Below are 15,245 nucleotides of genomic sequence, written 5' to 3' on the forward strand. Positions count from 1 at the left end.
TTAAAGCACTTTTGTGTTGTTCATGGCCATATGCATAAAATTCTCAACAAATTGTTGCTGAGATGGCTACCTTCTAGAATATTCTAATATTGGCTATATTATTGGAAAGATTGTTTTATCAGGAAATTATGTTTTCTAAAAGAAACAGTTCAATTTCCAGTGTGTTTTGGGCTCGGGTGGACTCATCTGGTTGTCTCATTAATTCTGCATTTAGAGTTGGATTAACTTCTGGACAATGTCAACAACAGCACTGAACTCTTGAGTAAATCCAGTTTAGTACTTCTGGCTGTCAGTTTTCTTACACAACATCCGTTCTCAATGTGGAGTTGCGTAACACATTTGTGGGAAAATATAAGTAGCTAGTCACTGGCAGGGATTTAACACAAAAAGTTTTCCAGCAATGCAAAACATAATAACCTAACTAAATCTTAGTTATGATCACTTCACATTTTCCAAAATGTGTTGTAATTTTTACCTTCTTTGTTCTGAGTGTTGGCGCACTGGACACTTTTACTGCTGCAGTGTATGAACATGCTGTTATACTACCAAACAGAACAGAAACACCTGTTTCAAAAGAAGAAGCTTTGCTCCTGATGAACAAGAACATAGATGTCTTGGAGAAAGTAGTTAAGTTGGCAGCCAAGCAGGTATTGTCCTTTTTATACTGGCTGGGATGTTGTAAAGTAGACTTGCAACTTGATAAGAATGTGGGTATTTGGAATTTATGAGAAACCTTTTTTGTTCTCATTTGTTTTGAGCAGGGTGCACATATTATTGTGACCCCAGAAGATGGAATCTATGGTTGGATTTTCACCAGGGAGAGTATATACCCCTATCTGGAGGATATACCAGACCCTAAAGTAAACTGGATTCCATGTAGAGACCCAAAGAGGTAACATCATGTCATTATCCTTTGATTTTTGAACAAAAAATGGTGGTGATATAAAATATCAATAGCAAATTCATGATGTTTACTAGTAATTTTGCTGACGAATAACCAATCCATAGCACTGGACTTAAATGTTCTAATCCCTCATAATGTGTATGATCTGGGATGTCTTCTGTTTGGTAAATGACTTGAGATAATAATGCTTGGTTGGTGATTTGCAACAGTTTTCTTTAAAGAATGGTATGTGTATATACAATGTTTATAATAAATGCCTTTGTGTTTCAGCAAAGTGAGGAGGTTGTAATAACTGGGACCTGGTGCTCCCAAACACATGATAATTCATTCAGGACTACTAAGAATGTAAAAGTATGAATGAGTCGATGTTTTCAAAGAGTTTTACTATCATCATCATTTAAAATGCAATCAATGGGGCTTGAGAAAGAAAGCACTTCTCTGTCACCACATTGTTACCACCTGTTAGCAGAGGAATGGGAGGTCTATAACCTGCTTGACACTCCTGTTCCTTTATCCATAAAATGCAGATATAAAATTCACTCTCCTATTTCCCTTACAGAGTGAACAGGAGTGTCAAATGAAGTAACACACATGAAGCACTCTAGTGCTCTAGTCTCCAATGTTAGCTGTTGCTATTAATATTATTATTATTTGTAAAAGAAAGAGCTGAGTCTGAATTTCTTTGTGTTCTTGTGCCTTGAGAGATTTTAGCAATTTTTATGGTGATAATTAAGACATAATTTTCTTAAGGAAAATATGTAAAATAAATAAGAAATATCTATAAAATAGAATAGATACAGTTGCTTTTAAAATGGTTTATGTGTAATTCCTTCAAATGGTGAAATTGATGCCTTGGAAAGCCATTTCATTTGCTAATTTTACACTTATATGCACATCTGTTACACACAAGGAACTTTAATAACTTTGACTGCTTGAAGTCAACTGGAAAGTCAAGTTCAGCACTACAACATACCAGTTTTTCTATGTGAGTCAAACCTCACCCGGGGATTTTCACCCATGGAAAAATATTTTTCGAATATTGCATGATCTGTGTTAACAGAAACCATGAAGCTATGACTCAGTGCCTACTTGCTTATGAGTCTCTTTCCAAAACAAGAAGGAATAAATATTTGCTGTAATTTTACCGGCTTCTCCTAAACTATACTCTATTTGAATGGACTGATAAAACTGAGCTTTGTGAGTGAAAGAGTTCTGTAAACCTGATACTTAACTTTAGATAGCTTGTTTAAAGTTGGGAAGATAAGTGACTGGTGAAACTTCACCATTGTGGGACTTGCAGACATTCATTCAAACAGGAAGTTTTCAGTTCTGCATCATCAAAGGGAGAAAACTAGTATTTAATATAATGGTAACACTCACTAGGCTAATCCTCCGCCTAGCGGCGCCGGCACACCAGGTTCTAGTCCCAGTCGGGGCACCGGATTCTGTCCCGGTTGCCCCTCTTCCAGGCCAGCCCTCTGCTGTGGCCAGGGAGTGCAGTGGAGGATGGCCCAAGTGCTTGGGCCCTGCACCCCATGGGAGACCAGGAGAAGCACCTGGCTCCTGGTTTTGGAACAGCGCGGTGCACCGGCCGCAGCGCGCCGGCCGCGGCGGCCATTGGAGAGTGAACCAACAGCAAAAGGAAGACCTTTCTCTCTGTCTCTCTCTCTCACTGTCCACTCTGCCTGTCAAAAAAAAAATATAATGGTAACAGAAAAAGAAGCCGCAGTTTCTTCGTTAGTAATATTTATCCTCAAAAAAAGACAATGAAGACCACATGACCATCCTTAGGTTTTTAAATATTACTATTTAGAATGCTAACATGTTGAATGTTTCCTTGGGCTTTTTTTAAAAAATGAGGAACTAATAAGAAACACTAAAGAGCCCCCATTTTTTAAAATGTTTATTTGAAGGACAGAGTTACAGAAAGAGGTAGAGACAGAGACAGAGGTCTTCTATCCACTGGTTCACTTCCCAATGGCTGCAACAGTTGGAGCCAGTTGGCTTTTATCCAAAGCCAGGAGCCAGGAACAACTTCTGGGTCTTCCATGCAGGTACAGGGGCCCAAGGAGTTGGGCCATCTTCCACTGCTTTCGCAGGCCATAGCAGAGAGCCGGATCAGAAGTGGAGCAGCTGGGACTTGAAGTGGAACACATATGGGATGCCAGCGCTTCAGGCAGTGGCTTCACCTGCTATGCCACAGCACCAGCCTCAGAACCTCCAATTTTTTAAAATTTAAAAGTGAGAGTTGCAGAGAGAGAGAGAGAGAACTTTCATCCACTGGTTCACTCCCAAATAGCTGCTACAGCCATGACTGAGCCAGCCTGAAGCTTCTCCTGGGTCTCCCACATGGGAGAGTGGCTCCTGAGTGGCAGGAGCCCAAGCACTTGAGCTATCATCTGCGGCCTCCTGGCATGCATTAGCAGGAAGCTGAGTTAAAATAGTAGCCAGGATTCAAACCTTCTGCATCACAATACCCAGACCTAAATGCTTTCATGAATAGAAATATTGATAGTTGGCCGCGCCGCGGCTCAATAGGCTAATCCTCCACCTAGCGGCACCGGCACACCAGGTTCTAGTCCCGGTCGGGGCGCCAGATTCTTTCCCGGTTGCCCCTCTTCCAGGCCAGCTCTCTGCTATGGCCCGGGAAGTGCAGTGGAGGATGGCCCAAGTGCTTGGGCCCTGCACCCCATGGGAGACCAGGAGAAGCACCTGGCTCCTGCCTTCGGATCAGCGCGGTGCGCTGGCAGCAGCGCGCCAACCATGGCGGCCATTGGAGGGTGAACCAATGGCAAAAGGAAGACCTTTCTCTCTGTCTCTCTCTCTCACTATCCATTCTGCCTGTCAAAAAAAAAAAAATATTGATAGTATTTCTCTGTTCTTCCCTGAAGAAAAAAGCAAAGTCTAAACTAATAGGTCATTAATCTGTCCTCTCTCTCTCTCTTTTTTTTTTTTTTTAAAGACTTACTTTACTTGAAAGTCAGGGTTACACAGATTAAGAAGGAGAGGCAGAGAAAGAGAGGTCTTGCATCTGCTGGTTCACTCCCCAATTGGCCACAATGGCTAGAGCTGCACCGATCTGAAGCCAGGAGCCAGGAGCTTCTTCCAGGTCTCCCACACAGGTGCAGGGGCCCAAGGACTTGGGCCATCTTCTACTACTTTCCCAGGCCATAGCAGAGAGCTGGATCAGAAGTGGAGAGGCCAGGTCTCCAACTGGTGCCCATATGGGATGCTGACACTGCAGGCGGCTTTGCCCACTATGCCACAGCGCCAGCCCCTCTACTCTTTATTCCAAGATTAGCTCACTTCACAATTCTTTCCCTCTCTCTCCCTCCTTCCCTCTCTTTCTCTCTCTTATTTTCTCTCTCTCTCTCCCCTCTATGACTTTCAAGTGTATGAGAATAAATAAATTAAAAGTTAAAACAAAACCTCAATTAATAGTATATCATGTACTTTTCTTAGTTGCAGAGAGACTGAGAGATCATGGAGTGACCCTGAATGGTCTTGAAATGCAATAAAACCATCACTACCTCGGGATGCCTTCTCGTAATTGTGAAATCCATAATATTCAGTTTTTATTTATTGAACACTTACTTGATACTAGAAACTGTACATGAGGTAATAAGACTTCTACTTTATGTAGTAGGTGTCACTACTCACACTTTAAATATGAATAGAAAAGATTTCATAAATAACATTTAGACTGATTGTAATTAAAGCACAGCTGTTTCCATTAAGCCATGCTAACTGCATGGACGGTGTGTGTCTGAATGCACTCTACTGCATCCAAAATTTTTAGTGACTAGGGTGTCCACCTAGTCACTGGGTGCTAAAATTTTTAAAATCTCATTTTCTGCTGGAATCAGCTTCCTTTTAACCTTCTTCGGTCTGTGGATGGTTTTGGCATCACTTTGGAAAGAAATTTCATGGTCTGTATTTACACGACACTTTCTCATGGGAGACCTACTATGTTACATACGGCAGACGAGGAAACTGCCAGCAGCATAGAAAGTTCTGTCTTTTCTTTGCTGTCTTTTAGCATCACTACCTAATGCTGCATTTGTCCTGTACAGAGGGTGATCCACTTGGGGCCAGCTCTTTACTGCCACCTGATATTTGTGTTTCTTCATTTCGGTAAATTTGTAAGATTACGGCTTGGATTCCAGACAAGGTCCTCCGTATTTGAAGAATCTGCTAAATTTTAAATTCTTCATTTATCTTCCTGGGAGCACTTTTTAAGAGCACTGCTCACTCCCTGCTCCATCTTTACTATGCTTCAGTCTTGCAAAGCAGTCTGCAGTTTGGTTCAGTAAGATACTTAGTTTTATGAAGATGAACACTACATTGCATATGAACTTTAATTTATTTAAAGTATTTTTAATTAATTAATTTGAGGGGGGGTGGAGAGAGAGAGATTGATCCCATTCACTGGCTCATTTCCCAAAGGTGCAAAATGACTGGGTCTGGGCCAGGCCAAAACCGGTAGCCAAGGACTCAATCCAGGTCTCCCACATGGATGGAAGGTACCCAACTATTTGAGCTACCACTGCTCCAGCCAGGGTATGTATTAGCAGGAAGCTCTAGTCAGGAATCAGAGCTAAGAATCAAATCCAGGTACTTCCATGTAGGATGGGGGTGACCTAGTCAGCATTTTAACCACTAGGGCAAATGTCTGTCCCACATGTGGAGTTTTACATCTATTCTCTTGGTTCTCCATCTAGAGCTGTTGTGCAGTGGGCAAATCAGGTCTCACTTTGACATTTCAGAAATCATTAAATACAATAATTTTGAGGCAATGCCTATTGAATTAGGTTTGGCTACTCACCAGTGCAAGAAAGACTCAGCTGTCTGGCCAGGGACAACTCTATCTATGTTGTGGCAAATATTGGAGATAAGAAGCCATGCAATGCCAGTAACCCTCAGTGCCCCCCTGATGGCCGTTACCAGTACAACACGGATGTGGTATTCGATTCTGGGGGCAAGCTGGTAGCACGCTACCACAAGGTGAGACTTATTTTTATGTCTTAACTAAATTTGATTTATTTCCCTGTGATATGGGTAGAAGTTTATTTGTTGAATGCTGGGGAGAGAACTGTTATGGATGCCTCTTTTAATTATTGCATTCTATTTGAAAGGGAGTCTCTTAAAAGTTTATGGAAAATGCTTATTATGGAAAAACTAAACATGATTTAAAATTTTTTTGCAGCAAAATAAACTTCTGTCTTAATTTTATTTTTCCATATACCTGTTTTTATATACTGGTAGAAGAATTCTGAGTTTGAACGTGTCAAAAATGGCAAGTGACAGAGTATTAAAACAGATGCGGCAATAATCTCATGATTTGCATAGTCTCTGAGAAATGAGGAATGCTGTTTCACTCATGGTTTAGTATCAGAATTAGTTTTAGAGTTCAAGTTGTTAATATTTCATGTGAAGTTATCATTTATTCCATCAGGACTGTTTTGATTACTGTGGAAGAAAATTCCAACTGAGCTTGGCTGTTTAAAAAATAGGATTTCCTTACATATATTCCTGAAAAATAAAGATATCACAGAACTAGGTGTTTTTTCAGGGGCAGCCTCTCCCCATGAGGCTCAGGAGATACCCTCCATCCTCCAGCTCGCTTAGCCCGTTAATTCAGTTTTTTCTCAAGGTGACTTCTATAAGAGCTACATGGCTACAGCAACACAGTGTTCACATCTTAGTAAACAAAATCCAGAGGAAGAAGACATTTCTTTTTCTTAAAAGCCTGCAAAGTTCTTAACACTCCTGGATTCCAAACAGGTCATATGCCTTCCCGAGATAAAGACTGAAGGAGGTAGGCTGGGCTAGCACAGGGGAAGGAAATGGAGGAACAAGAGATCCTCCGTGAACTGGGTGAACTGCGGGGGATGGAGGCAGATGGGTGCAGGATGCAGCTGATGCTGGAGCACCCGCATGCACATATGAGGCCAGATAAAACCTGAGCAAAGCAGATGCTGGACTCATGAGCCTAGGTTCAATGAAGTTCTGGAATAATAACCAAGCTGAAAAAATAAAATTATAGTGGCTCACTAATGAACAAGACCTAACTATTGCATTGTCTAAATTAATTTTAAATCTATTTTACTTTGCTAATACTAACCTAGCATTATAGGGAGACATAATAAATTTTATTTTAATGTGTGTTAGATTTCACTCAGATAGTGCTGTTGAAATGTAAAGAGTACAATGGAAGATAAACTGAAAATTGTAAGATTTGAGATTTTAATCTGTGACTTCTTAAGACAGAGTTACATTTTAGATATTATTTATAAAGATGGTTTCATTCATTATAGAAAAATGAAGTTTTTTTGATTAATGTCACATTAAGAAAACTCACAGGCTTGCTGTTTCCTCCACTTGCGAGGATGACATCCATCTGTTATTTATTTTCTTATGCATAATAAAGATAGATAAATGATTACTCTATTAACAAAAAGAAAACTCACAGGCAATTACATAACAGCATGACCTCCAAATTCATGTATAACAATTTTAAATAATGCGCATCAACTCTCATAGGAGGAAAGATTCTATGAATATTGATCACACTTATTTAGTGTGTGTTTTTTTTTTTTTTTTACTTATTTTTCCCTTCTTTGCTTTTGTTAACAGTACAATCTCTTTGCACCTGAAATTCAATTTGATTTCCCCAAGGATTCAGAACTTGTGACTTTTGACACTCCCTTTGGGAAGTTTGGGATTTTCACCTGCTTCGACATTTTTTCTCGTGACCCAGCTGTGGTGGTGGTGGATGAGTTTCAAGTTGACAGCATTCTCTACCCTACTGCGTGGTACAACACGCTGCCCCTGCTCTCAGCAGTTCCTTTCCATTCGGCCTGGGCCAGAGCCATGAGAGTCAACCTGCTTGCAGCAAATACCCACAACACCAGCATGCACATGACAGGTAACTCATGCCGGCTCTGTGCAAAGTGGCAGTGCCTGTACTGGGGCATCATGGATTTGAAAGCCTTTTCTTTCTTTTATTTTTTTTCTTTCTTTTTTTTTTCTTTTCTCCCTTGCCTTCCTTTCCTTTCCTTTCCTTTCCCTTCCCTTGCCTTGCCTTGCCTTGCCTTTTCTAGTTTTATTTTTATTTATTTGAAAGGCAGAGTTACAGAGAGAGGGAAAGACAGAGAGAAGGATCTTCCAAATGCCACTCACTTCCCAAATGGCTGCAATAGCTGAAACTGGGCCAATCTGAAGCCAGGAGCCAGGAGCTTCTTCCAGGTCTCTCATGTGGGTACAGGAACCCAAGCACTCAGGCCATCCTCTACTGCTTTACCAGGAGCATTAGCAGAGAACTGGATCAGAAGCTGATTGAGCAGCCAGGACTCAAACCAGTGCCAATATGGGATGCCAGTGTTTCAGGAGGTGGACTAACTCACTACGTTACAACTCCAGCCCCCATACTTTTCTTTATTGATTCTCTTATTAACTCTAATATTTCAAGATTAATAGTAGCATGGGTTTCTACTTATGGAATATTATCTTTTTTTCTAAAAAAGAAGTTTTATTTGAAAGGCAGAATTATATTCAGAGAGAGAGGGTTGAGAGAGAGGGAAAAGAAGAGAGAGGAAAAGGGAGCAGAGAGAGGAGAGAGAGAGAGAGAGAGAGAAAGAGATCTTCCATTGGCTGGTTCAGTCCCCAAGTGGCTGTAATGGCTGGGGCTGGATCAGGTTGAAGCCAGGAACCTGGAACTCCAACTCTCTCTTGCATGGGTGGCAGGGGCTTTCCCAGGCACATTAACAGGGAGCTGGATTAGAAGAGGAGCAGTTGGGACATGAACTGGGGCGGCTCATATGGGATGCTGATGTGGCAGGTGGCAGGTTAACCTGCTGTGCTGCAACACCAGGCCCCAGGAACACTATCTTTGTGAATAAATGAAGCAAATATGATTCTCTGAAAATTATATGAAGGGAAATTGTAGTTAGAAGTCAAGTCATGTAAAAAGCACAAAGCCACATCTAAGGAATTTCCCAGCAAATATCCCTGGGTAATATTGAAATATATCTTCTTGTTGAAGTGATAAAGTCACTTTAAATTTAATCAGGGTTTTAGAGTGTATAGTATCTATATCCAAGGTGATGCAAGCTCCCCTCTTGCCTGCTTTGTTACTCATTGATCTGGATGAAGAATTCCAAACACAAATTAGTTAGATCACCAGAGAGCTAAAATCATTCTTCATGTTTGAGGGATTTTCTAGTTTGATGTCAAATTGGCTTTAAAGGGGCCGGCGCTGTGGCTCACTTGGTTAATCCTCTGCCTGTGGTGCCAGCATCCCATATGGGCGCCGGGTTCTAGTCCCGGTTGCTCCTCTTCCAGTTCAGCTCTCTGCTGTGGCCCAGGAAGGCAGTGGAGGATGGCCCAGGTGCTTGGGCCTCTTCACCTGCGTGGGAGACTAGGAAGAAGCACCTGGCTCCTGGCTTCGGATTGGCGCAGTGCCGGCTGCAGCGGCCATCTGGGAAGTGAACCAACGGAAGGAAGACCTTTCTCTCTGTCTCTCTCTCTCACTGTCTGTAGCTCTGTCAAATAAATAAAAAAAATAAATAAAAAATTGGCTTTAAAAAGGACAGCTTACATAAAAAGAAGACAAGCCCCACACATCAAGTGGTAATTTCAGTGCCAATCATATTTAATGGATGATGTAGAATCAAACTGAATTCAAGGTGATGTAACAGCTATTTCCCTATCCTGAAAATGCTTGTTTTTAATAACTTTACAATTAATTCTAAGTAAAAATATTCTTTTTTGAAAGATATGTTTATTTTATTTGAAAAGCAAAATTACAGAATGAGGGAATGACAGAAAGAGAGGTGTGGGGGGATCTTCCATCTGATGGTTTACTCCCCAAATGGCCACAAAGACTGAGGCTGGGCCAAGCCTAAGCCAGGAGCCAGGAACTTCATCCTGTATCCCATGTGGGTGGTAGGGACTCAAGCACTTGGGCCATCTTCCACTGCTTTCCCTGGTGCAGTAGCTGGGGGCTGGATCAGAAGTGCACCAACTAGAACTTGAACCAGTGCTTATACGGGATGCTGGCATCACAGACAGCAGCTTAACCACCTACACCACAACACTGGCTCCTACATAGGAATAGTCTATCAGTTTATTACCACAAAAATTTTGAAGCCAATACTGGCATTTCTTTATGTTGCCTGTAGGGAGTGGGATCTATGCCCCAGAAGGAGTCAAGGTGTATCACTATGACATGGAAACCGAGAGCGGCCAACTGATGCTGGCAGAACTGAAGTCCCGGCCTCACCGTGAGCCTGACTACCCCGCGGCTGTTGATTGGTCTGCTTATGCCAGAAGTATCAAACCATTTTCATCTGAGCAGTCAGATTTTCCGGGAATGATTTACTTCGACCAGTTCACCTTCACTGAACTTAAGAGAGACACAGGAAATCACACAGTTTGCCAGGAAGACCTGTGTTGTCACTTAACCTACAAGATGTCTGAGAAGAGAATTGATGAGGCCTATGCACTAGGTGCCTTTGATGGGCTGCACACAGTAGAAGGCCAATACTACTTACAGGTAGAAACTCTGAAACACATTCCATTGTCCTTACTATTAGTTTCTCTTCTAGCTCATCATTGCCTTTCTTTAAAGCTTGTGCTGGATTCAGTTAGTTGGTGTAATGCTATATTTATCACTGAATTGTTTTTCTCCCAGAACTCTTTATTTGTTCAGTATTAGTAAGAACAGAATTAATTTTTATGGCTGCAAATTAAAAAAACATAGCAGACGGATTAGTTCTTAGCCGGCCAGGTTCAAGTTTAAGCAGCTGCCACTTTCATGTATTCTCTTTCCATCAGGTAACTTCAGAGCTGTGATTTCCAAACTTTCCAAATCAAGTCCAGAGTAAAAAGAATGTTTTACATCATGACTTGGTGCAGCCCAGTGGACATGTGACTAAGTTAAAAGAAACTTAATTGAAAAAATAGCTTATGGAAGAATTATTAGAATTAGCTATGATTATGAGCAATGCACTATGACTTTTAAAATTCTTGTCAGCTGCATTTGGCTTCATATTCTAAAAAAAGCTAAGCCTGACCTTCTAAATTAGTGTTATGGTTCACTAATAAGTTGTGACCTGCAATCTGAAAAATGCTGCTTTAGAGGCAACTGAAAGTTCCTCTATTCTTTGAGAATGCGTTATTTAGATGAGAAAATATTTGCAAGTGTTCTTACTTCTTCCTTTTTCTTTTCCTGTGTAGGTATGCACATTGCTGAAATGCCAAACCACTGACCTGAGAACTTGCGGAGAGCCCGTGGGGTCATCTTTCACAAAGTTTGAAGAATTCTCTCTTAGTGGCACATTTGGAACGAGTTATGTTTTCCCTCAGATTGTTCTAAGTGGCACTCAGCTTGCCCCAGAAAAACATTATGAGGTAAGAGATTTCAGGTGATTTCTAGGTGATCTTCAGGCAGCTAGGGTAATCAGCAGAACAGAAATCATTGAAACAGGCAGAGACAGAGAGTTACTATCTGATTATTCACTCCTAAATGTCATCAATGGCTGGTGTTGGACCTGAGCTGGGGCTAGAGCTAGATGTTGGGAACACAATTCAGATCTCCCCTGTGGGTGGCAGAAACTCAATTACTTGAGTCATTACCATTGCCTTCCATGGACTGCATTAGCAGGAAGCTGGAAACAGAATTTGCAGCTGGGAATTGAACCCGGTGACTGATACGGGATGCAAGTGCCTTAAACACCCACTCCTACAAGAGGCACTTTAAAGACATGTGGAAACTATGATATAAATCACAGTGGTGGTTTTAGATTGCTTTTAGGTTGTGATGGAGAATTTACACTTAATTTTTTATATAAATATGACTGAGATATAATGCAACAGTGAAGTCATAGAGATATTGAAGTTAAATATTGATCACTGTTAATAATGTTCTCTTTCTCTGCCATGTGTAGAAGTTTCAAGTTAAATGTGGTGAATTAAATAATGCATCTACAACTTCATTCATAGGTGTGTTATGAGAAGTTGTTAAAATGATGGTAAAAAATTAATCTTTGTATAGTGTTTTGGGAGTTTTAAGAATACTTTTTAATATATTATTTTATTTGAGCACATTTGCCACAGATTTATTGGCTCCACTGTTACCCAAATTCTGGCTAATATTAAACCTGAAACTTGAATCTTGGTCTTTTGACACCAAGTTCTGTGCTTTTTGCTACTCTGCGCTGCTTTAGGATGTTGCCAGAGAAAGCTTCTGGTCTGAGTACCAAGCTCTGTGTTGGAATTAATCTCTGTTGCTTTCTTTGGTCAGGTTTCAAGAGATGGACGTCTGAGGAGCCGAAGTGGAGTTCCTTTGCCAGTCCTAGTCATGGCCCTGTATGGAAGAGTGTTTGAGAAGGACCCTCCACGCTTAGGTCAGGGACCTGGGAAGTTACGATGAATCCCTTCATCAGGTTCTTTCAGGATTAGTCTGGAAAAGAGAGGGAGGAAAAAGATCTCTTAGTTCCAATTTAGAAAAAAAGTCATTAATTTCTGAAACAACAAATAAACTGAAGATTGAAAAAGCCATGAGTGTGCAATGGTTTGAACGTGGTTTGTGCCTTTGTATATGATTTGTCCTCCCTGAAACCCACTCTGGAATTTAATCTCCATTGGGAAATATTAAGAGGATAAAAATTTGGGGTGGGCAATTAGCCTCGCAATTAAGGTGAATATGTCACATATAACAGGATGGAAATTTAATCAGAGATGAGGCCTTTGGGAGGTGACTCGGATGACGTAGACCACGAGGGTGGAACTTCCATGAAGGAGGATTTCATAGAAGATGGGGAGAGAGCAGAATACACCCACATGTGTTCCTTGTCTCATCCACTGATACCCTGCATCACCTTGGGATTCCGCGAGAAAGACGACCATCACCAGATGCAGGCCATTGGCCTTGGACCAATACTATGAGCCAAAACAAATCTCCTTATAATTTATCCAGTATGTGATACTGTGTTATTAATAGAAAACAGACCAAAATAGGGTGTATGTGTGCAAGTTTTTCATTTTGCACATTCGGTATAGCACAAACTCTTTCATGGGAGCTGTGTGCTTAAGTATATGTGTGTACATGTAGAGTGGACATATCTTTAAATAGAATAGAAAAATCTGTGTTAATTGCTATGATGGATGCAAATTTTATTTTCATCATGTGATGCTCAATTTTATATGTCAGCTTGACTGAGCCCCAGGATGCCCACCTAACTGGTTAAACATCATTTCTGAGTATGTCTGTGTGGGTGTTACTGGAGGATATTTAGCAATAGAACTAGTAGTTTGAGTAAAGCAGATGGCTTTCCCTGATGTGAGTGGGCATTGACCAGTCCCATGAGGGCCTTACTAGAACAAAAAGGTAGAGTAAGATTGAATTTGCTCATTTCCTAAGTGCTTGAGCCAGGATGTAGATCTTTTCCTGCCCTCAGCACTGCTGGTTCCAAAGCCTTCAGACCCAGACTGGAGTTATCACCATTATCTCTTCAGCTCTCAGGCCTTCAAGCTACATCATTGGTGTTTCCAGGTCTACAGCTTGCAGACAGAAGATCACAGGTAATGTTAGCCACCATAATCTGGGTAAATAGGTATCTTATCTCTTTCTGGGTCATCCTAATATCCATTACTTGTAAATTTACAGGGTAAATTTTGAATATGCAGAGGGTACTTGATTACAGTCAATTAAGACACAAAGAGTTAAAGAACAGGGAGCCAGCATTGTGATGTACTGGGTAAATGTATTTCCTGCAATACTTGATCTCAAATGATGGGTGTGTTAGCTATCACAAAACACACCGAACCCTGGAGTAAGGAAAAGGGTTTATTGGGGAAAACTCAGTAGACCAGAGGGAAGGGGCGAAGAGGGAAAAAGAGAGAAGGAGACTGTAAGAGAGAGAGACAAAGAGGAGAGAGAAGAGAGACAAGAGGAAGAGAGGAGCCAAGAGAGAGAGCCAAGAGAGCAGAGAGAAGCCAAGAGAGCAAGTGTGCAGGAACAGGCCCTTTTAAAACTTTGCCCGAGGGCGGGCAGGGAAGCAGGAGTAGTGAATCCCGTCAGCTTGGGGGTGGAGCTTGGCACAGGTAGTTTGGGCCATGTGGCTACCTGACTTTCAGCAATGGCGGCAGGGGCTAGAGCTTGGGATGTAAATCAGGGTATAGACCGAGCCATAGATAGTTAGATAGTTAGATAGATAGTTTCCTAACAGGGTGCCTGTTCCTTTTTTTTTTTTTTTTTTTTTTTTAAGATTTATCTATTTATTGGAAATGCAGAATTACAGAGAGGCAAAGGCAGAGAGAGAGAAAGTCTTCCATCCACTAGTTCACTACCTAGATGGCCTCAATGGCAGGAGGAGCTGCACCAATCCAAAGCCAGGAGCCAGGAGCTTCCTCCAGGTCTCCCACATAGGTGCAGGGGCCCAAGGATTTGGCCATCTTCCACTGCTTTCCCTGGTTATAGCAGAGAGTTGGATAGGAAATGGAGCAGCTGGGACTCGAACTGGCACCCATATGGGACACTGGCACTGCAGGCAGGGGCCTTACCCAATATGTCACAGTGTTGACCCCAGGTGGGTGCCTGTCTTTGTCTTTGCTGATCCACTTCCAATCCAGCTCCTTGCTGATGGTCTGAGTAAAGTAGTGGAAGCCAACCCAAGTACTTGGGCCCCTGCCATCCATGTAGGAAACCCAGATAAACCTCCTGGATCCTAACTTTGGCCTGAACCAGTCCCGGCTCTTGAGGCCATCTGGGAAGTGAATCAGCAGATGAATGATATTTCTTTCTGTTTCTCCCCCTCTCTCTGTAACTCTGCCTTTCGAATAAATAAATAAATAAATCTTCTAAAAAATTAAGAACAGGGCATTTTTAAATTTTTAAAAATATTTTATTTATTTATTTGAGAGGTAGAGTTACAGATACTGAGAGGGAGAAACAGAGAGAAAGGTCTTTCGTCCGTTGGTTCACTCCCCAATGGCCGCAACAGTTGGAGCTGCGCCAATCTGAAGCCAGGAGCCAGGTGATTTTTTTTGGTCTCCCACATGGGTGCAGGAGCCCAATGACTTGGGCCATCTTCTACTGCTTTCCCAGGCCACAGCAGAGAGCTGGATTGGAAAAGGAGCAGCTGGGACTAACCCGGCGCCCATATGGGATGCCGGCACCACAGGTGGAGGATTAACCTAGTGCACCATGATGCAGGCCCCGGCATCTTTTAACATAATTATGGACAAAGTTTTAGCTAATTAAAATTGTCCCATTATCTTTTAATCATTATATATTTTCTGCCTATGGTCTATTTTTTTTTTTTTTTTTTTGACAGGC

General features: G+C 41.6%; 1 protein-coding gene across 1 annotated transcript; it reads left to right on the plus strand.

Annotated features, from left to right (window-relative positions):
• The first annotated feature begins 327 nt into the window (after positions 1–327).
• On the plus strand, positions 328–12,464 carry LOC100344919 (vascular non-inflammatory molecule 3). The gene is made up of 7 exons (XM_002714826.5): positions 328–647; positions 762–892; positions 5,716–5,908; positions 7,541–7,832; positions 10,087–10,460; positions 11,144–11,317; positions 12,210–12,464. Exons 1-7 carry the CDS (start codon positions 435–437, stop codon positions 12,336–12,338), a joined length of 1,506 nt encoding a protein of 501 aa, XP_002714872.2. The 5' UTR covers positions 328–434; the 3' UTR covers positions 12,339–12,464.
• Positions 12,465–15,245: the final 2,781 nt, after the last annotated feature.

Source organism: Oryctolagus cuniculus, chromosome 5 (assembly GCF_964237555.1).
Source record: "Oryctolagus cuniculus chromosome 5, mOryCun1.1, whole genome shotgun sequence".
Taxonomy (NCBI): Eukaryota; Metazoa; Chordata; class Mammalia; order Lagomorpha; family Leporidae; genus Oryctolagus; species Oryctolagus cuniculus.

Bases quoted from the DNA above. Each gene is read 5' to 3' on its own strand.
- LOC100344919 (XM_002714826.5), top strand. From the start codon at position 435: ATGATCACTTCACATTTTCCAAAATGTGTTGTAATTTTTACCTTCTTT. The intron at 893-5,715 runs GTAACATCATGT...CTATTGAATTAG, and splicing joins CCATGTAGAGACCCAAAGAG to GTTTGGCTACTCACCAGTGC. The intron at 5,909-7,540 runs GTGAGACTTATT...TTTTGTTAACAG, and splicing joins TGGTAGCACGCTACCACAAG to TACAATCTCTTTGCACCTGA.